Genomic DNA, 21,964 nt, shown 5'->3' with positions numbered 1-21,964 from the left:
GACAGCATGTTTTTTTCCTGGGCTAGGTATCCCTGAGTCCGTAACTGGCAGGCTGCTGGGCCTCCGAAGCTGAGCTCGAGGGTGCTGTCCCTGCCCTGTGTGTCCTTCAGGCAGCAGTCCCTCTTGCTTCTGAGAGCCGGCTGGACGATGATTGAGACCCAAGAGCAGGGGAGCTTCCTCTGGCCAGCCTGGGGTGCCCTGACTGGTTCATTCCTTCCTGCTGTTGCCCCCTGCTTGTGCTGCCCTCGCTGGAGCACCCCAGGTCCCCCGCTTTTCATCCCGTGGCTTCCCAGCTCCCAGCATGTCTGCCCAGATCAGGGTGCAACGCTCCAGCTCCCAGTTCTCCCAGTCATGCTCTCTCTTTCCAGTACTGGCCCCTGCCCCTCCCTGATGCACCCTGTCTGCAGCCTTGACCCTGCAGGCCGCAACCAGACCCGGGAAGGCCTTGCGGGCAGGACATGAACCTCACTCACCGGTGTCCCCAACCCAAGGCCTTCCACATGGGGACGCCACAGCTGTTTGTGGCAACACCTATGAATGAATTCCTGGAATGTCCTTCTCCGTCTAAATAATTCTGTCTCTTTCTTCCAGACCCAAGCCTCTGCCCAGGGTCTGGGGATTCTGTTTCCACTGGGCAAGTCATTTGCATTCTGAATGACAATACCTTTGGGCAGGATGTGTGTTTAGAGGAAAGGTGTCTCCTCCATGTCTATGGTTCTGACGAGACTTGGAAATGATAGGTCCACATATGGCTTTTCGGGGGCCCGTGCTGCATTTTAAAAACAGTTACTAACAGTTCGAATCCAGAAATTTCACACTGGAATCTAGATGTCTGGATTCTTCTGAAAACAAATAAATAGATAAATAGATAAAAGAGAAACCAGAAGACCCAGCAGATTTCATTCCTGCTGGGGGAGGGGACAGGTAAGAGTGGGATCTGAGTTCTCTGCTGCCCCCTTCAGGTGGGACACCTGCCCTCAGGACCACTGGGTTCCCATAGGGACCAGGGGCACTCATTTTGTTACCTGCCCGGCCCCTGTGGGCTTTTGAGTTTGCAGCCTCCGCACCATAGTCTTATAAGGTCAGGAAGAAAATCTCCAGGGGACAGGGACAACTGCTCCAGGGAGCAAGGGTCCTGGGTTGGGGGAGGGGCGTCCTGGGCTGTGCAGTCTTATTGTGTGGCCTGAGGCACTGTGAGACTCTGTTTCCCTATTTGCAACGTGGGGGTGTGGAGGACGGGGCCGTGATCTCCAGTGTCCCTGCAGAGAGACCTCTGGGCTTCTTTAGTGTTTCAGGCGCTTACCTTCCACGGGTCTCAGTTTCCCTCTGCAGAGTGCGGAGGCTAGCTTTGCTTGGCAGTGCCTGAAGCTGCAGGAGGGTCACTGTTACTCTGGGTCACAGTGCCCGTGTGGACAATAGCGTTAGCCCATCTACTAGTGCTGTCTCCCCCCAGGGTCCCGTGTATGTCACCTGTGGTCCTGCACATTGGCAGGCTTGCCCAGACCACGTTGCTCAAGGGCAGAGAGCAGGCAGGTCTTTGGTTGGGGAGGGGACTGACAAACAGGTCCGGCTCATGGGAGTCCTTGTGGGGTGAATGCGTGAGCTCCTGGCGCTGGCTTCTGGTCTTAGAGTCTCTGGATGGAAATACTGCTCCTGCTCTGTAGGTCTGGGAAGTCTGACCGGGCTGGTGGAGCTAGGCGTCTGAGAACCACGCATCTGTCTTGATCCGTCTGGGAGCTTTCTTGCCCATGGTCAGTCCTGGCTTAAGAGCCCTAGACTGTGGGAGAACCAGATCCTGGCATTCTTCTGCCTTGGCCAAGCCCTTCCCCTCTCTGGGTCCCCCCCAGTGGAGGGCTATGACTAATTCCTTGATGCCTGTGTCACCGGCTGAACTGTGCCCTCCCCCTTGTAAGCCCCTTCCCCCTACAATTCATATGTTGAAGCCCTAACCCGCAGTACCTCGCACTGACTTTATTTGGAGACAGGGCCTTTAAAGAGATGATTAAATTAAACTGAGGCCATTAGCGTGGGCCCTAATTCGTTATTACCTGTGTCCTCACGTAAAGAGATTAGGACACAGACGCGTGCACAGGGAAGGCCACATGAGGACACAGGGAGAAGGTGGACATCTATAAGCCCCGGAGAGTGCTCGCAAGGAACCAGCCCTGCAGACACCTCGATCTTGGTTTTCTGGCCTCCGGATCTGTGAGAATGCCTGCTGTTTAAGTTCCTGAGTCTGGGGCCCTTTGTTATGGCAGCCTCGAGCAGACTAATAATAATAAGGCCCATGCCCTAGTATTTTCTGTTCACTCCCGGAAGGGCAGCAGCCACTTGTGGCCAAGTCTGCCTTCCCACCTGGGGCAGGGGCTGGGCCCAGAGCCCCTCAGGCTCTCCACCATCCACAGCAAAGGGGACTCTGCTGCTGGAAGGGGACTTGGCTTGAGGCACCAGACAGACACTCAGGTAAGACCCAGCCCTGCCAGTGGCCACATGTCAGAATGAGTCGGAGACATTGCTGGCAGTGCACAACCTCTGGACTCTGACCCTGAGGGGTTGGATTTGCAAGTCTAGGGGTCCCGGCCAATCTTTGTTTCTAAAGAGTGTTCCCTGGTGGTGTCAACAGGCAGTGGGTGAGTTCAGGCAGCATGTGGAGGTCAGCTGGCCTCAGCTGGTGTCTGTCCTAGCCCAGGGACTTACCTCCAACTGATGCTCAGTGCTTTTGGCTTCAGACTTCACAGCTATTTCTGGCTCTTCCAGCAACTCTGGTATCTGGAGAATTGGGGCCTCTTTAGCCTTGGAAATGTGTCTGTCCTCCCACCATTGAAGCATCTTCATTCTAAAGTAATGAGCCCTGTGGTTAATACTGTGCTCCGTCTCCCCGTCCCCTCCTTGTTCCCAGAAGGAGCCCTAGGCTGGGGGTCAGAAGACCCTTTCCCTCCATTTGCTAGTTCTGTGACCAGCAACTCCCTCTCCTCCTCTAACAGGCATACAAATACCTACTCTGTTGGCCTGGATCCTCTTCCTAGCTTCTTTTCCAGCCTCCTGCCCCAGAGCTGACCTGCACCTTCCCTGCTCCCAGCCATCCCATGGCTCCCCAGCACCCCCATGACAAAGTCCCAGCCCTCCCCAACCCAGTCCCTTCACGGTGGTGCCTTTCCTCAGCTTCTCTCCCAGCCCTGTGATGTCTCAATATGTATACGATTTTTTTTTCTAGACTAATTTTTTACACCTTTTTTCTTTCTCTCAATATTTCCACTGTATCTGTGCATATTGGTACATTGACAGCCTCCTTAGTCTTTTTCACAGTTGCGTGGTGCTCTGTTGTGTAGATGTATCATTGGTTACATAACTGGTTCCCTTCCTTTCTTGCCCTGGCAACTGCAACTGCCCTGCTCATTGGTCCCCCTGCTTTGCTCAGTCTGGCTCTTCGCTGGGAGTGGGAATGCACATGGGATTTTGTTTGTATTCAGCTGTGATGAAGCTAACAGATTGGGGGAATGGCTGCCATTGAATAGATAGTTTGTTATTCAAAGTTCCCAAGAGGTGGGACATCTGGGTGGCTCAGTTGGTTAAGCATCTGCCTTTGTCTCTGATCATGATCCCAGGGCCCTGGGATCAAGCCCTGTGTTGGGCTCCCTGCTTAGCAGGGAGTCTGCTTCTTCCTCTCCCTCTGTCTCTCCTCTTGCTTGTGTGTGCTCTCTCTCTCCCTGACAAATAAATAAATAAAATCTTTAAAAAAAAATCTCCAAGTTCCCAAGAAGGGCACACCATGCGACACAGGGCCACATGGGGGAAGCTCCAGGGTTGGTCAGGGAAGTAGAAGGGGGAAGCTCATGTGGGAGCTTTTATTATGGTTTCTATGGGACTGGAATGGCACAGTAGGCAAGTTTAGGACTGGCCCACCAAAGTACCTCACCCACCTGGACATTAGTCAAGGATGGTCCTGTGACTGAAGCAGGGACCATCAGAGTCTTCTCTGGACTGATATATCCTCAAGAGGAAGACAAGTCCTGTCTCAGCTAGAGTTGCTGAGATAGGATACAATCATGTGCCTGCTCCTGGCCATCTTGCCACTAGGGGGAGAGAGCCTCCAGGGGTTAAATCTGAGAAATATTAAATCAGAAGCCCACAGTGAAAGGAAATGATGGAGGTAACAGAAGGAAGCAGAGCAAAGGCACGGGGACAGCAGACTCTTAATAATGTCATTTGCATACCTAGATCCAGTCATGTCTGAAGTATAGGTACTCCCCGTTATGGGCTGAATTGTGTCTTCCTCATCCCACCCAATTCATTCCAACACCCAGTACCTCAGAATGTAACTGTTTTTGAAGAAAGGACCTTTAAAAAGGTAATTAAGGTAAAATGAGGTTATATGGATGGACCCTAATCCATGTGACTGTACTTGGATAGGACCTTCAATGAGGTGATTAAGTTAAATTGAGGCTTTTAGGTGGGTCCTAATCCAATATGACTTGTGTCCTTGTAAGAAGAAGGACAGGTGCCTGGGTGGCTTCGTCAGTAAGTGGCAGACTCTGGATTTTGGCTGAGGTCATGGTCTCAGGGTTGTGGGATGGAGCTCTGCACTGGGCTCTGTACTCAGCACAGTCTGCTTGTCCTTCTCCCTCATGTCCTCCCCCAACTCATTCTCTCTTGCCCCGTCTCTAAAATAAATAAAAACCCGGGGTGCCTGGGTAGCTGAGTGGGTTAAAGCCTCTGCCTTGGGCTCAGGTCATGATCCCAGGGTCCTGGGATCAAGTCCTGCATTGGGCTCTCTGCTCAGTGGGGAGCCTGCTTCCTCCCCTCTCTCTCTCTCTGCCTGCCTCTCTGCCTATTTGTGATCTATCTGTCAAATACATAAATAAAATCTTTAAAAAATATTAAAATAAATAAAAATCTTAAAAAAAAAAGGAGAAGAGGGACAGACACCAGGTGTGTGTGTGCACAGGAATGATCATGTGAAGTGGTAAGAGGGTGACCATGCACAAGCCAAGGAGTCTTAAGAGAAAGCAATCCTGCTGACACTTGGATCTTAGGCTTCCAGCCTCCAGAACTATGAGAAAATAAATCTCTGTTGTTGAAGTCTTAGACTTAACAGATGGTCAATATGTTCCTGTAGCAGATTACGTACAGATGGCTGCAAATTTCTGGCACTCCTCCCATGGAGAAATGGGGTCTATTTTCCCTTCCCCTTGAATCTTGGCTAGTCTGTGACTTGTTCTGAGAGGATATGATGGAAGTGACATTCTATCAATTCCAGACCTAACCTTAAAAGAACTGGCAACTTTGCCTTGGAAGGGACCATGACAGACGAGGCTCTAACACTGCATGGAAAGCAAGAGGGGCCCAGGTGAGCCCCATCCTCTGGCTGTCCACAGCAAAATGCCAGGCATGTGAGTGAAGGCATCTTGGATCCTCTGCCCTAGCCCAGCAGCTAGCTAAATACCACCAAGTGACCTCAGTGGATACCATAGGAAGCTGAAGAATCATTCAGTTGGGCCCTACTCAAATTCCTGATCCATGAAATTGTGCGATATACTAAAATGACCATTGTTTAAAGTCACCAAGTTTAGAGGACTATAATATAGCAACAAATAGCCATAACTGTTTCCTTTTTCCTTGAGCTTGCTGAATTCAGCTCTTATTACTCACAACTGGAAGAGTCCTAACTAATGTGACTTATCTCCTTTAACCATTATCCTTCATGCATTATTCCTCAAAACTTTTCCACCTATGACAGTTTAAATCCCAATACTGTATGCTGTGCCTCATTCTGTCCTATTTAACTTCCTTATGCTCTCTTTCAGTCTTTGGTTTCTGTTCCTTGATCTCACAGATGGAGGCTTCAGATCCAAGATACCACATTCTCTAGCACCTTGGTTTCTCTTCCTTTTTTCCCTGCCTCACTGGGAACAATGGCTACCCACTCGAAGTGCTCTTTCCCCCAGCTTTCATATCTCTCTGGTGTTCCACCCCATCATCCTTCCATGGCATCCTGCCTGCAAATTCCCAAATCTAGATCAATTCCACCCTTCACTCTTTCTCTTCCAATGACCACTACTGAGAGGAAACATCACACAGCAATGACATTGTTGCCGCTAATATTGAACAATCTCCAGTCACCATTGGACCTTTGCTGCTGGTCACCAATTATTTCCCTTGTCTTCATGTGGATCCCACTCATTCTTCTCAGTGGCTATTCCAATCACCTCATCACCATCACCACTTTTCTTGATCCCTTCCCCTCACCCCTGCTCCCACCCACATCTTTCAGCAGATGGCTTCACCATCCTCCTTCACTGTGAAAAAAAAAAAAAAAAAAGCCCATGGGTAGGAGGGCCTCACCCCACCCACCAGAATCATAAATGCTACCTAAAGTGAACAAGAAAAATATAGAACATCTGCCATTGGATTTTGAGAATAATTCTGAGAATAAGGATAACTGACTGCTTTAGACAGTGCCATTTCAATGGCGTGGTGCTGGTGAGCAGATTGTAGGGGACTGACGAATGTAAGGGTGATGAGAATCAGGCAGTGGGAGTAAGCTCTTCTCTCAAAAAAAATTGGATGGTACATAGAGGGTGTTTGTGGGGCTGAGGTTGGAGAGATTTGGGCATGTTTATACCCTTCAGAGAAAGAACTGGTGAAGAAAGAATGACTGAAAATTTAGGAGACAGAAGAGATGATTAATGGAGTGTGGAGGAGATGGATTCCCAGGCAAAGGAGGTGAGGCTAACCTTGGACAGGAAGAGGGATGCCTCTTTCTCTGAAAAAGGCAAGAAGTAAATCACCAGTGCCAGTGGCAATAACTCTGTAGGTGTTGGGGAGTTGCTTTTTTCCTGTGAAGTGGGTAAAACTTGTTGCCCAGTGAGGGGAAGGAGATAAGAGAAGAGGGGAAGGAAAGAAAACATCTGTAATACTGATAAGGCGTCATATTGGGAAAGGCTCTCGGGGGTGTGTGGGAGGATTTCTTTTTTTTTTTTTAGATTTATTTATTTTAGAGAGAGAGTGGGGAGGAGGGGCAGAGGGAGAGGGAAGGAAGCAGACTCCCCATTCAGCAAGGAGCTGATGTGGGGCTTGATCCCTGGACCCTGAGATCATGACCTGAGCTGAAATCAAGAGTCAGACACTTAATTGACTGAACCACCCAGGTGTCCTGTGTGGAAGGATTTCTAGGCAGTACGGATGCCACCTTCCCCTACAAGGATGGAGATTCTGAAGGGTGGGGTCCCCTTAGTATCTCCCTTGTATGGACCTTTAACCTAGCACTTGCTTACTTGTCTATATCCCTAGAAAATGCAGGACATAGAGCAAAAGGACAAACAGAGGAAAAAAGAAAATCTGAGAAATATTAAATCAGAAGCCCACAGTGAAAGGAAATGATGGAGGTAACAGACACGAGAGCACAGATGAAAGAGGCAAAGCAGATGTACCTAACAACAAACAAACAAAACAGATACCCACACTTAGTCACATCAGAGTAGAACCATTAGCACTAATACTATCCAAAAGCCCAGATGGCTGTGGGGGCCCTGAAAAAGCACCCAGCCCAGTGCCAGGGAAGGTTTCCTGGAACACATGGTGGAAAGGCTGTGAGCTGAGCCCTTAATGATGAGTAGATGTCAGCCTGGTGAGACAGGGGAGCAGGGATGGGAGGAGAAGTGCAGAGAAGGGCACTGAGCAGAAATCACAATACAACTAGAAAAGATGAACTTGATTTAAAGCCTATGTATCTGAAAAAAAGAAAAAGCCTATGTATCTGTTGTAAACAGTCTTCATCAAGTGTAGAATACACATTCTTTTTAAGCCTGTGTGGAATGTTTATAAAAACTACCACAAAGAAAATAAAGAATTGAAATAATTCATAGTATTAAATCCACTTATTGGATTTAAGCTAGAAATAAAGAAAACAGGATCATTAGAATACATTGGTATGTCTAAGAAAAACTCTCCTGGGTTAGAAATCAAAATGGAAATTAGAACTATCTTAACCAAGTGATACTAAAATACTTTATACCAAAGTTTGTGAGATGCAACTAAAGTTGTGCTTAGAGGGAAATTGATAGCCTTACACTCACATATTGGGAGAGGAAGAATGGCTAAATTAAATGATATAAGAGACCATGTTAAGTGGGCAAAGAAGAACAGATTGGAAGGATTATAATGAAGGAAATAAAGAACATAAATAAATGTAGTAGGTGTTGGAAAAGTCTTGATAATGAATTTTAACCTGATACTCACATGAGGAGGACAAGGAAGAAGAAGAACAGTGCGGAGATGATGGATCCATACACGATGCCCTGGGTCAGCCCTTTCACGAACACACTGGAACCTGAATGCTTATCTGGAATCAGAGGGAAGTGAGAGTGGTTATTTTTTTTTCCTCCTAAGGCTGGCAGTCTGAGCTACCACTCTTTCCTCTGGCCCTGCGCCCATCCTCATTTTGATCCCCCGGTGTTGTTGTTCTAGCCCAGTCAGTAGACCCCTGTGTACCGACCTGGTAGGAGGAAGACACGTGAAGCATGGATTCCATGTTGGTTCTTCCCCTCACAGCGGAGATTCATGAGTAAATCTGGCTCCCCAGTGAGGCTAATGGTGCTGTTGTTCCAGGCACCAATTACCGTGGAAGTCACCTTGAAGATGCTATTTGTGTTGTTGACACTCACAGGAACACCTTCCAGCAACCACTGCATAGAGGGTGTGGGGAGCCCATGGAAGGAACAGCTACACTGCAGAATCTTCTCCAAGGAACAAGAGGAATTAAGCAGCCTTGTGGGTGCTATGGGGAGAGAGGGTCAGCAGTCACCAAGGCATCCTGACTTCCTTTCTCCACTTTCTCCTTTTCCTTATTCCTATTCTTATTCCTGATTCCCAAGGAGCTTCAGAAAAACTTTCAGAAAAGCTTTCAGAGAAGCTTCTCTGGGCTTCTCAGACCAGTTTCCCTTCATCCTCTTCCTCACCTGTGTCTGATTCTTGTTTAGCTCTTACCTCTGGTCTTTCAGCCGCTGAAGCCTGGTAAAGATGTGACAGCTTGCCAGACTCCTCCCACCCAACCCTGCCCCAGGACTCGGGAATTTCTCCTGAGCCCACCACTTCTCCCAGACTCTGGATCTTCCTTTGCCCACCAGCACTCACAGACCACTTGGAATGCAACCTCAGCACTTTCAGAGAACATAGCTGGGGAGAAATTCAAATGACATCTGAGGGTGGTGTTATAATCCTGAGGCTTCAGGGTGAGGTACAGCAGTAGGAGGAGGAGTTGCTGGAGCCATCTGTGCTGGTGAACATGGTGGGCCAATTCCAGGAAAGGAAAGGGGCTTTGTTTTCTTTTCGGTGCCTTTAATGGTACAAGTCAAGATCATAGGATCCCCAGCCACGAGAATCTCTAGGATGTGGAGCTCTGGTTTCTGGGTCTGCCCTGAAGGGAAAGACAGATTGGACTGAAACGAGGGATCCTCATGGATACTTCAATGACCCACAGTGTCTCCAGGTTACAAAGCATTTTCTCACCCATAAGTTCACCTGGTACACCCTCCCCACTCTGATAACCTCATGGAACTTGATACTGTTACTGTTGGATATATTTTCACATGGATATTTCCCTTCTCTGCACTATCTAGGTGAGCAAACTGAGGAGACTTCCTTAAGGAGGCAGAGCTTGAACCTGAATCCTGGACTCTCAAGCCTAAGGGTGAGAGAATTTTCTGAGATCTACATTGCCTCTGATTCCTTACCTGTCCCCCAGCCCAGACCTCCTAGGGTCAGTTCCTACAGTGCATCTTCCCTCCCAATCCAACTGTCCCCTCAGGCTCTGCCCCTTTCCAGCAGATCTGTGATTGCTTCCCCATCCACCTCTTACTTGCTGGATGGTGTGGGGCAAGTCACTTTCCCCCTCTTTTATTTCTGGAAAAATAAAGTTATCAATTGTACCATATCACTGTATTATTGTAAAAATGATATACCTAGGATTTTATAAAGCTCTATGAAGTAAAAACCACACAATTATCAGAACATCTTCTTGGAGTTCCTCCTTTACAAACCACTCATTTGAATGAGATTGTCATCTGATATGGAGAGTTTTATATCCTCCTACAGGAAGGACTCTTGTGTTCTAGATCTGCACAGAATAAGTAGGTCATAGTGTCCCTTTTAAGTACATTGTGGATCAGCAGGGTACAGTCTTGTTCGTCAAGATTTCAAATAGTGTGGAATCTGCCCTTGGTGTTATTATCTATGGTAGCACTGGGTTGATTTATAGCTACACAGGACCCGATATTTTTATTGAAACAGTAGGCCATGGGCACAGAATTGCTTGGGGATTCCTTGGGAAGTTCAAATATTCAAAGGATTACACATCTTCTACTTGTAGCTTCTTGAGTTCCACCAAAACATGAGAAAGTAACCCTGTGGGGAGGGATTTAAGTTGAAAAACTGACTAACCTAGTGTCCTCCAGTATCTCACTTGTGCATTAAAGGATTAAGCTTACCCTAGAAAGGTTTGACCATTTCCCAGCTCTAGGGAGGTAACCTCTAAGCCCTTGGAATGTCCTCCTGATAAGAGTGTCTATTACCTAGGGCCATGGGTCATGCCGGATAGTCTATATGAACAAAGTGGTTTATGGAGGGGACCTTGGGCCATATGTGGTATCAGTTTGACCTCTGGAGGAGCTAGAGACTAAGGTCAGCCATGCCTATGTGACCAGGCCCCCAGTAAAAACCCTGGACACTAAAGCTGAGTGAGATTCCCTGCCTGGCAACACTGGGCATATTGCCAAACATTGCTAGGAGAAATAAATACTGTATGCACAGCTCTACTGGGAGAAGACAACTGAAAGCTTATGCCTAGTCTCTCCTAAATCCTGCCCTTCATGCCTCTTCCCTCTGCTGATTTTAATCCCCATTTGTTTGCTGTAATAAATTGCAACTGAGAATATAACAGTTCTGCTAAGTTCTGTGAGTCTTTCTTGTGAATCATTGAACCTGAGGGTGGTCTTGTGGACTCCTAAGTGTACCACCACAATTTAGCCCGCTGGGTTTTTCTGTTGTTCTTAGTGTTGGTACTAATTTTATCTTGCGAAGTTGGCCATGTAGCTCCATTTCTGAATCTCAGTTTCTCAATCAGAAAAATGGGCACAATACTACCAATACTACAGTGTTGTGGGAATTAAGAGATATTAACTAAAGATGTACATAGTACTCTATAATAATTGTAGACTGTAACTTAGCTGTTGGCTCTCACTGAACAAGTATTCTTTTCCTTGCTTTCTTCATTTCCCAGGTGACAGGTCCCTTATGCATAAAATGGAGGGAGGCCGAGGCCACTTCTAGTAATGTCATCCTAAAATTACGGTTATATTACTGACCTGTATAATTGTTTATAGATTTTCCAACACCTTCATAGAAAGCAGTTTAAGCCATCCTGATAATGGTTTTTTATAGTCCCTTAGACAGGTGAGAAACTGGGGCTCAGAAAGGTTAAGGGCCTACTTCAGGTTACAGAGAAAGGAGTAACAGCATCAACTAGAACCTGGTTTTCCACATGTTAAGTCCAGTATTCCAAAACATCACCACAAGGGATCTCAACATTCTTGGTTCTGGAACACCATGCTATTTCTCTTCTCTAAGACGTGACTTAGTAACACCCACCATACACAGATGATGGTGTTGAGAAAGCAGATGTGTGTACATTTATCATTGAAGTTCTGGAGTGGCATGGGCATGGCATTAAAATGGAATTAAGAGTCAGAGGAGTTGGGCACTCCAATAGCGAAATTTCTAATGACTTGTGGCAAGTTGCTGAATCTCCCAAAGCCTGTTTCCTCATCTGTGAAATGAGGACAATAATTCCTCAGGGAGCTTTTGGGTAGATGAAATGGGACACACTCTGAGTCACAGAATATGCACATGGAAGATGTCTATTATTTATTATTTATCAGTACTTAATTCTCTATGTCTTCACCTTACTCAGCCCTGTCTTCCACTCCCCACCCATACCCACCTCACCCCTACTCTTTTTTCACTTCCTCAGACACCTCCAACCCTGATTCTCATTCTATTTACCCAACCATAACAGTGGCAATGACATAAGCACCAACAGGATCTCAGGGACAAGAAAGGGCCAGGACCTATCTGGTTGCTAACTCAGGCCTCATCCATATGTTGTGGAGGGCAGGATTTGGAATGGATGAAGAGAGAATCAGCAGTAAGAGGCATGGGGTAGAGGTTGAGGTAAATTCATAGCCTACTAGGGGCTTTTGTCTCTTCAACCACTCTTAAATTCTGTTTACCTTGAGAATTAGGAGCTTCATGGGAACAGATGCTAAGGAATTTCAAGGATAGAGCAGTGTTTCCGAGACTCTCTCTGGAGCCCCAGTACCATGTCTTTCTTCTTTCTCCTCTAGTCATCACCCCCAGGTCCTTCCCTCTTTGAAGGACCTCAACTGCCAGACTGAGGAGCTTGACCTCTCTCCCAAGTCGATGGGGGAAGTCATGAAAATCACTTTCAAAGATTTTGAACCATGGGGAACATATTTGGGTGTCATAAAGATCACTATGGATCTGCATTGAGGAGAAAGAAATAGTTCAAGAGGAAGAAATAGTGGCCATGTGGGTGGAGAGGACAGAATATATTTAAGTAGTATTTAAGCAATAGAAGACATTTCTAGGTCAACAGGATAAATTCCAAACTCCTTTGCCTTGCATTTGAGGCTGTCCATGATTTTGCTCAAAAAGTTGCCCTATCTCCACTGCATCTTTCCCTAGCCTCTGCTATTCTTTGCCTGTCAAAGAGAGAAGTACCTTTCCACATATAGTCTATACATTCCTGTCTCTGTATGTTTACTTGGGGCACTCTTCTTTTCACTACATTCTTCTGCAACTCTCCGCTCTGCCCACATTCAATCCTAGCCCTCTTTCTAAGTCCAGGTCAAATGAACTTCCATCAGGTAGCCTTCCATGATCTCCACAACCAGAAAGAAGCCTCCATTCCTAGACTCACTTCAACATCCCTATCCATTCATCTCTTTTAGGGCAATGTCTCAGACAAACTCTGAGAAATGCCTACCTGATAACCACCCTCCTGTGTATACTTATAATTTCAAATTTGTTCAGATGATCAACCCCCAGTTAAAAACAAAACAAAACAAAACAAACAAACAAACAAACAAACAAAAAAACAAAAAACCCTTTATTTCTCTGCCTCCTCTACATCCAGGAATGGCTCTATGATTGTTGTGGCCAATACAAGTACAAGTACAAGAAAAATGTCTTGTGTGGATAAAAGCCTATTCAGCATTTACCCTACTTTCTTTATCATTACAACTGAGCTCTGAAGGTCTGTTTTTTGCATATATTGCTAGCTAATGGAATTCCAGACCCTGGTTTTAAAAAAATAAGTTTTCATAATGAAAGGAAACAAGTCTTAGAAAGAATGAAAAAGATGTTCACTTCCCCTGAAGCTATAAATCAAAAGATATTGTTTTGTGTTATAAAAGGACTCAAGGAATCTGATTTGATATTGTACAAAACTGAGAATGTTTATAAGAATATAATTTATGTTCTCCTTTGCAATATACAGTTTTGTATGAATATTCATGACTGTTGCTGACTTCTTCTGTTCTCTGTTGATACAAATCCGCCCTTGGAAGAACAATTTAAATAAAGTGGTCTTATGAGACTCTAAAGACATTAGAAATTATTCCATGTCTTATGAAAATTATATCCAAATAAAATAGAATTCTGACCAGTTGTCTTATTTGATAATTTCTTGCTCTGATAACAATAATATTGTAACTGACATGTCTGTTTTCTTAAATTGTACACCCATCTGTAGGACTGTACTCTTCTTTTCTCCCACATGTGCAATGCAAATAAAAACTTTGGACTCTGCTCGATTTATTATTAAGCAAATATTCTGAGAGACTTGTCTACTTAGAATACCAACCATGAGGCTACCTGCCAAAGACTTTTTTGAGATTTCTATTTTTCTGATATCAGCACTACTTTCTCTTTGTTGCTTTCTTCTTTTTCAAAACCCGTCCCTTCTTGCTCCTTCTCCTCCTTTTTCCCTGGAATATGGATGTGATGCTGGAGGTGGAGCAGCCATTTGACAACCATGAGATAACCATAAAGATCCAAGCCACAGACCAAGGATACTGTAAACAACAATATAGTGGTCCTGGTTCCCTGACAGCTTTGTGGAGCTGCAACATTCACCTTGTACAGCCTACAAATATGCTTCCTCTTCATTCGGTTGTTGCTCTACTTGGGAAACTGGTCAAATATCCCACAGGGGAACTATCCAAGAATGAGATTCTTGAGGAAAGATCCTACATCAAATAGATCTTTGTGTCCTCCAGGGTCTTAAAAAGGTTCTTGTCTGAAAAAAATGTATAAGCACATATCTTGATGATTTTCCAACTATTAGTTTCCAGTTTAATTCCACTGGGGTCAGAAAACATACTTTATATTATTACAATTCATTTAAGTTTGTTGAGACTTTATAGCTCAGAATATGTTCTAAGTGTTCCAGGACCTATTGAGTACAATGTGTATTCTATATTGTTGGATGGGATAGTCTATAAATGTCACTTAAGTCAATTTGGCTGATGGTATTTTTTTTTAAGATTTTATCTATTTATTTGGCAGAGAGAGCGAGAGCACAAGCACAGGGGGTGGCAGGCAGAGGGAGAAGGAAAAGCAGGCTCCCTGCTGAGCAAGGAGCCCAACTTAGGGCTCAATCTCAGGACCCTGGGATCACAACCTGAGCTGAAGGCAGATGCTTAACCAACTGAGCCAACTGAGTCAAACAACTGAGCCACCCCAGTTGCTGGTATTCTATATCCATACCATTTTTTTTTTCCATCTGCTTGCTCAGTTACTGAGAGGGGAGAGTTGGATTAGCCTAGTTCTCCTTTCAGTTAGATTAAGTCTTTTTTTATTTTTGAAATTAAAAAATTTAATTAGAAATTAATTCTTAGAATCTAATTGAATATAGTGATTTATTTACAACCTCAAATCAAAGATTAAGGAGAACTCTGGGGTGATTCCAGATAAGGCTTTGCCAGTAACTCACTGGAAACTTTAGACAAGTGCTGTTCCCTCTTTCCCCCCATTTTCCCCATCTGTAAAAGGAGCAGGTGTTATTGCCCATGCGTAATGGTCCTTCTGACTTCAAAATTATGATCTCTTCCAAGTCTCTTTCCCTTCTCCAGGGCTTGGTGCAGCCATGGGTTGTCTCCACAAGAAACCTCTTTCCTCTTCCCGCTAAATAATCATTTCCCTTTCCAGACTTACCCTCGTCTTGGGTGCCCACAGCTCCAGCCTGGACAGTCCTCAGCACGTCTCCACTCTGCTATTTCCGTGACAACTCAATGTCCTCCTTGAGTTTGGTTAAGGGCATCACGGGGACTTAGCCAAACTCACCATTGGCTGACTTACTACTTACAGGAACTTACTTTCCAGAGGGAGGAATTGATTGGCTGATTTAATGGCTTCCTACAACCCAGATCAACTGACATGTGCAATAAGCATGTGTACAACTACTGAGTGACTCACTGGGAAGGGACTAAGGTAGAGGAAACCTAACTGATTAGCTCACTCATAACAAGTTCATTAGGTGGCATGTGAGTCCCCAGCCTCACCAACGTCCCAAGGGCCTGAGGTCACGTGGGGATGTTGCTCCCCCAAAGCCCCGCCCCTCAGGCATACCAGTAAGCATGCGCGAATCTCTCCAGAGCCAATCAGGGCCTGAGGATGCGCGTGGGGGCTGCTGGGACAGGGAGAAACCATGAAGTAGAACCGTTGGTCTCCTGCGCTTGAGAGAGGTTGGAGTTACTGGTGTTTCGTTTATCTTGAGCCAGAGGTTCGAGACCCCTGCCGGCCCTGGAGACGTGGGGCAATCTGTAAGGAACACTCCTTCCTCAAGCCAGTACTTGTGGGCAAGCAGGTGATGGGATGGATTGAAAGCCATCTACCAAGGAACAAAATGCCAAGTGCTTGACCCTCAGGGCCCATCAGAAGGCATCTTGGTACCCCTTTTCCTTCCTGCAAGTAGGGTCTCCTTCATCAACTAACCGAGACACCTGAGGAAGACCCAGTTCTCCATTATCTGTCAAAACTTATCACAGGGGGAGCCTGGATGGCTCAGTGGGTTAAGCCTCTGCCTTGGGCTCAGGTCATGGTCTCAGGGTCCTGGGATGGAGCCCCACATCAGGCTCTCTGCTGGGCGGGGAGCCTTGTTCCCCCTCTTTCTCTGCCTGCCTCTCTGCCTACTTGTGATCTCTGTCAAATAAATAAAATCTTTTTTTTTTTTTAACCTATCCCCGACCTATTCCCAACCCAGTTCCCATCCTCTCTCCCGTTTCTCTTCTAGATGGCTTCTCCACTCCTTAGGAGCCCGTTTTCTGAAATTACAAAGCACACAAGGAAATAACCCTCTCTCCGTGAGTGAGGATAAAACTTAAACTTCTCACCAGAGCCTTTGAAGCCCTGAAAGGCCTGGCACCTCAGGATCTCACCCTTCCATCTGGGCTCAGGTGCATAGATCCCCTCTCTGGGCTCTTGGACTCACTAAACTTCTCCTATCCCAGAGCCTAGAATCTGCTGACCCCCTAATAATCCTTTCGGCCTCAGCACAAATGTCACTTTCTCAGAGAGGCCTTCTCTAATTCTCTAATCCAAACTAGGTTCTTCCCCTGGTCCCTTATATTTTCTCATAGTGTTAGGTCCTTTTTCTTCCTAGCACTTGTCAATATTTTAAGCTGCAATTTTGCATTTATTTCTTCATTGTGAACCTGTGTAGAGCACGAGCTTCATGGAGGCAAGGCCAGTGTCTGGCTTGTTCACCTCATTATCTGGCACAGTGTGTGCTCCTGTCTCTGTGGAATGTGTGAACCGCATACCAAAAGGGTGTCCATACATGTGAGGGCTTATATAAACATCTGCTCTTGCGTACAGGATAACCATCACATTAGTGCTGGATGGAGAACCATTGGATTTACACACAAATAATGCCCCAAGGAAGAGATGACCCTTTTTGCAGCCTCTAAAAATTGCCAGCATCTTGCACCAGAAGGGAATGTCATCCATTCTGAGGGGAACAGTACACAGCTATGGCCAGATCTCATGCCAGATTCTTGTTCTCATTCCTTGTATGCCTACCTTTCAGCCTGGCCAAGAAATATTCCACTGACCTTTTAAGTGGTCTCTTTGCCTTCAGTCTTCTTCTAAGTACATCTTCAATAACTACTCCTAGAATGATCTTTCACTATGTATCTGGCCACTACTTTTTTTTTTCTAGTTTCAATGGGAGAATTTAGTGATTCATTAGTTGCATATAACCCCAGTGCTCATTATATCAGTGTCCTCCTTAATGTCCATTACCCAATTACCATTTCTCCAACCAACCTTCCCTCCAGCAATGCTGTTTGCTAGAGTTCAGTCTCTTATGATTTGCATCCCTCTCAACTTTCATTTTATTTTTTCCTTCCCTTCCCCTATGTTCATCTGTTTTGTTTCTTAAATTCCACATATGAATGAAATCATATGGTATTTGTCTTTCTCTGACTGACTTATTTCACTTAGTATAGTACCCTCTACTTCCATCCACATCATTGCAAATCCGGCCACTACTTTGCTTCAAACCTTGCAACAGCTTATAATCCACCCATCCACCCCTCCATTCATTCACTCAATTATCCAACAAACAATTTTGAGAGTCTGTTATATTTTAGGAACCATTCTAGGTGCTGCTGGTACAAGCAGAAAACAAGACAAAATCCCTGTTCTTGTGGAACTTACATTCTAAGGGAGTCAGGATTAAGATCCTACCAGATAAAGCTCCAATGCCTTATCTTAGCATTCAGCGACCTCAGGAACTCAGCCTTCCATCTAAGCTCCAGTGCATAGACTCCATCTAGGCCCTTGGACTCACTTTGTGTCTTTTCTCCACCTCTACCTCTGGACACCACCTTTCACTCACTCTCTACCCATGTATCTCTCAGGGCAGTGGTGAAAGGTCTTATCCAAAGACATATAGCCACTAAGCCCTGAAGTTGGTATTCAATCCATGTATGATGGGTCTAAAGCCTGAGCATACAGTAGGTTCTGGGCATACAGTAGGGGCTCAAAAGCTACTTTTCGGTGGACCATGGTCTCACATTAATTTTCCCTTCCTTTGACACCATCCCAGGCCAGAGAATATTTCTTCTAGTTAACCTGAACAGCAAATCATAGAGTTTGCTGTCAAATGTTCTAAGACCAGGTCCCAAAGTAACCCTATTCAATGGAGAACCAGTGTGAGGGACAGGTGGGGCTTTAGGGATCTTTGGGATTGTCATAGACTCCAGGGTTTCTGGGGCTGCTGAGAATTCTGTAGACTGTGATAATTCCATGGACAGTGGGGACTCCAGGTAGGCATGTAGTCTTCACAGGTGTCATCAGTTCCAGTTTATTTTCCTTTTTCTGGAAGTTTAGGGTAAGGGATGCTACAGAGCAGGGCAAAGAAAGAAGGATGTTGGAACAGGTCTAGAGGTGAGGTATCCAAATCTTAAAAAGGAAATTTCCTGTCTCTCTCTTTGAGCACAGAATTACAGTAATGTGGAGCAAGCACTGGCTTTACCTTTTCTCAGAATCTCATGGCTGGAGTCTGCAACCCTGTCTTCTCCTGCTGGTCCTCCATGTGCATTCCCAGCACCAGGAGCCCACCCAGAGTTCCTCAGACTCCTCTGGGAGGTTCTGCCTGACTTCCCAAGGTAGGGTTAGTCCCTCCTTCCTCTGGGCAACCATAACCCCCTCTCAGCCCTGTTACTGTAAGGCTGCCTTCCTACTAGCCTGATTGTTCTCTGAGGGCAGGGCCTAGGTCTCACCCATTTCCAAGACTCCAGCATTGCCCAACATGGAGGTTAGGAGATACTGCAGGACATTTTGTTGGAATTTAAGATGCATGGTTTATCCACAAAGGAACATGAGTTCCTAGTGCAGAGTGTAAGGAGGGCAGCAGGGCATTTCTGATCCCAAAGACTTATAAATGGTAAATAACAGTGAGGCCTGTCTCTTCCAAGCCCTGCTGAGGATATGGGGTCCAAGGTAAATGAAAGAGTACCTTGGCTTTGAGAGTACCTTGGCTTTAGGAGTACCTTGGTTTTGGGCTGGTCTTCAAGCACTTCTGGCTAACTTGGGTCTGTGGCATCTACAGACTGTGTTGACCACAGCCTGCCAAACACTCAAGAGACCAAAGCCTGTGATTTCTACTCTGATGCCACAACCACTGTTGGCTCTTTTGACCCCCTTCTCAATATGGATTCAGTGTGAAGGGGTGTGTGTGTGTGTGTGTGTGTGTGTGTGTGTGTGTACATTGCTGATTCTAATTAGTTTCTATTTCTCTTAATTTTCATCCTTCTTCCTTTCATCATCTCTAAGATGATCTGGTAGCACATTCTGGTATTCTAGATGCCCTGTAGGATTGAGGATGATAGTTCCTTTAAACACTGTATGTGCCTCTCTTTGTGAGTCTTATTGCCATCATTCTGATAGACTAGATTCCAGACACAATGGATACCCACCAATATTTGGTTCTCTGAAGATGGGCTGATTGTGGATTTTTCTGGCTCTTTAGGCTTCAGAGGCATCTTGGCTTCTTGGCTTGGTCTGACTGTAGGGTTGTTTTCTGCTTTGATTGCTGCAACTTCCTTTGTCAGCTTCATTCTGATATATTTCATTCTAAGGAAGTGACAGCCCCCCCCGGTTAGTTCTGGCTTTCTGCCCCACAATGGGCTCCAGTCTTGACCAGAAGTTCTGGTTTAGAGCCTCAGTGACACACTGGCTTGTTGTGTTATCGAGGGCAAGCCATACAGCTTCTCCGGGAATTGGTTTTATCCCCTGTAGGATGGGGAGACCTTATTTGTCAGGCTGTGGGGCTCAGATGAGGTCAGCTATAAAAGGGCTTTGCAAACTGTAAAGGATTGTTATTGGTCTTTAAGTCCAGCTGATTACACTTTAAAAATAGCTCCCCAGTTTGCCCTGCTGCTTTGCGCCTTTCCCTTTTCACCCCTTATAGTCAGTCAGTCCCAAGTCCCATCTCTTTGACTGCCCCTCATCACTTGCCTGGCTCAAACCTGGCTCTCTGCTGTGTAGTCTATGGCAAAAACTTCCAGCCTGGCTTCATGCCTCTGTGCCCCTGCTCTTTGGTTTCTGTGCAGACACCTTCCCCTAGGAGCTTTCCTTCCCACTTTAGCACTGTTCCATGGCTCTCAACTAAGGATTGAGTCCAAGACACTCGGACTGGCCAGAGGCCCCCCTGCCAGACTCCCTGGCCTGACCTCTGGGAACTCTGCCCTTCTCATTCTGGGCTTCTAGCCAATACATTTAGCCAACTTTCAAGAGTCTTTATGAACTAACATCAAGAAGCCTTTTCAACTTCATTTTTAGCCATTTCCAATCACTCTCAATGTACCTGACATTGCACAAAGACACTGGCAATTCCTCAAATGTTTCTCTGGGATACACATATACTACTTTCCACCAAATAAATGAGTACTCAACCCCCCTAGGCCCACTTCAGACAGTACCCTGGGGATTCCGCTGCCTTCTCCAGGGCTGCTACTTCCTGCTTTACTTTCTCCTTTATGAAACTTGCTGAAAACCTCTGTCTCTGGGACCTATATGTGGCTCAGCATTGTCCTGATGGTCCTGGACTGTGGTGACCATTTTGTTGCCCTCTTCCCTTGTCAGACTCTAAGCTCCTTGGGGGCAAGGGTCCTGTCTTTCCCTCTCCATGGCAGCCTTGCAGGGCCTGCCAGGTAGAATTTTATCCCTGGTACTCACATGAGTGGGGAGAGGCAGAGGAACATCAATGCAGTTGCAATGGCTCCGTAGACAATGCCCTGGATCATCCCATTAATGAAGGTCTTGCTGGATGAAGGACTCTTTCCTGGAAAAAGAGAGCTTGTGAGAAAGGCTTCTCTCCTGAGACCTTGGAATTGGAGTCAAAGTTCTTCTCCCCCCCCCCATTTCACTCTTCCTCACACAGCCACTGGGCCTCCTCTATCCTCACTTGGTATCAGTAGGATGCTCAAAGCCTGGGTTCCATTTTGGTTCTTCCCCTTACAGAGAAGCTTCATGCTCATTTTTGGCTTCTCCGCCAAGCTGATGGTGCTGTTGGCCCAGGGGGCAATTATGGTGGAAGTCACCTGGAGGTCGCCAACTGTGTTGTTCTCATCCACAAGAGAACCTTCCATCCACCACTGCACGGAGGGTGTGGGGATCCCACGGAAGGAACAGCTGCACTGTAGAGTCCTCTCCGCGGAGCAAGAAGAATAGAGTAGCCTGGTGGGTGCTGTGGGGAGGGAGGGTCAGCAGTTAGCAAGGTCTCCGGGCTTCCTTTCTCCACTTCTCCAGGACCCAGCCTTCTCCTTATTTGTGATTCCCAAGGAACTTTGGAAAGACCTTCTGGAAGCCCAGAGGAGTCAGGCTTCACAGACCAGTTCCTCTTCATCCTCTTCCTCACCTGGCCTGAAAGTGAACACTGGACCTGACTAATGGCAAAGGAACTTTCTGAGGATCTGCACTGCTGACTCCTTACCTGTCCCCTACCGCCAGCCCCAGGCTAGACTTCCCCGCCTCAGCTCCTACTTTCCTCTTCCTTCCATCCTTCAAGCTCTGCTCCTACCTAGCTCCACCTGTGATCAATTTCTCCTGTCTGGATGCTGGTGGCCAAGTCACTTCCCCTCTTTGTTCTTTCCCAGTTTGGAAAATAGGGGTATTCACTGAACCTGTATCTGGCTATCATGGATATAAAAATGAATGCCCTAAGGTTGACAGTGTTACTAGCTGAATATATGGTAAAGTGTTATCCACTCAATAAACAGAACACCTTTCTAGACTTCTTTCTTCCCAGCCCCAGGTTGCCTTTGATTGAGCATTCATCCTAAGCAGAGATTGCTTTGGCATTTTCTGGGTAAGAACATTT

At 46.2% G+C, this 21,964-nt stretch overlaps 2 protein-coding genes across 5 annotated transcripts; both read right to left on the bottom strand.

Moving 5' to 3' along the window:
• Positions 1–1,578: 1,578 nt before the first annotated feature.
• Positions 1,579–15,664, bottom strand: LOC116855916 (SIGLEC family-like protein 1). Of its 4 annotated transcripts, none has more exons than XM_032839003.1 (6): positions 15,639–15,664; positions 9,133–9,410; positions 8,495–8,776; positions 8,239–8,341; positions 2,698–2,836; positions 1,579–1,777 (listed from the first exon to the last, which is right to left on the bottom strand). In XM_032839003.1, the coding sequence occupies exons 2-6, from the start codon at positions 9,170–9,172 to the stop codon at positions 1,694–1,696; spliced, it is 648 nt and encodes a 215-aa protein (XP_032694894.1). In that variant the 5' UTR covers positions 9,173–9,410; positions 15,639–15,664; the 3' UTR covers positions 1,579–1,693. The 4 variants fall into 4 exon arrangements, with proteins under 4 accessions (XP_032694894.1, XP_032694891.1, XP_032694892.1 ...); XM_032839000.1 differs by lacking the exon at positions 15,639–15,664 and adding an exon at positions 15,292–15,632 and having other exon boundaries at positions 9,133–9,415; XM_032839001.1 differs by lacking the exon at positions 15,639–15,664 and adding an exon at positions 14,212–14,286 and having other exon boundaries at positions 9,133–9,415.
• Positions 15,665–17,725: 2,061 nt separating this feature from the next.
• Positions 17,726–21,490, bottom strand: SIGLECL1 (SIGLEC family like 1). Its single transcript, XM_032839045.1, has 5 exons — positions 21,442–21,490; positions 21,050–21,331; positions 20,821–20,926; positions 19,560–19,716; positions 17,726–18,482 (listed from the first exon to the last, which is right to left on the bottom strand). The coding sequence occupies exons 1-5, from the start codon at positions 21,488–21,490 to the stop codon at positions 18,468–18,470; spliced, it is 609 nt and encodes a 202-aa protein (XP_032694936.1). The 3' UTR covers positions 17,726–18,467.
• Between the last annotated feature and the right edge of the window lie 474 nt (positions 21,491–21,964).

The sequence above is a fragment of the Lontra canadensis genome, unplaced genomic scaffold (assembly GCF_010015895.1).
Source record: "Lontra canadensis isolate GAN:19392208 unplaced genomic scaffold, GSC_riverotter_1.0 scaffold107, whole genome shotgun sequence".
Lineage (NCBI taxonomy): Eukaryota > Metazoa > Chordata > Mammalia > Carnivora > Mustelidae > Lontra > Lontra canadensis.
The sequence above is the reverse complement of the archived record's forward strand: the minus strand, read 5'-3'. Positions and strand labels throughout refer to the sequence as shown.

Excerpts from the sequence above, each read along its gene's own strand:
- LOC116855916 (XM_032839003.1), bottom strand. The coding sequence starts at position 9,172 with ATGTTCTCTGAAAGTGCTGAGGTTGCATTCCAAGTGGTCT. Across the intron at positions 8,777-9,132 it reads GGTTGCATTCCAAGTGGTCT|CACCCACAAGGCTGCTTAAT; the intron begins GTGAGTGCTGGT and ends CTCTCCCCATAG. Across the intron at positions 1,778-2,697 it reads GCACTGAGCATCAGTTGGAG|TCTAGGGCTCTTAAGCCAGG; the intron begins GTAAGTCCCTGG and ends GTTCTCCCACAG.
- SIGLECL1 (XM_032839045.1), bottom strand. The coding sequence starts at position 21,490 with ATGAAGAGGAACTGGTCTGTGAAGCCTGACTCCTCTGGGCTTCCAGAA. Across the intron at positions 21,332-21,441 it reads CTCCTCTGGGCTTCCAGAAG|CACCCACCAGGCTACTCTAT; the intron begins GTCTTTCCAAAG and ends CCCTCCCCACAG. Across the intron at positions 20,927-21,049 it reads GAGCATCCTACTGATACCAA|GAAAGAGTCCTTCATCCAGC; the intron begins GTGAGGATAGAG and ends CTCTTTTTCCAG.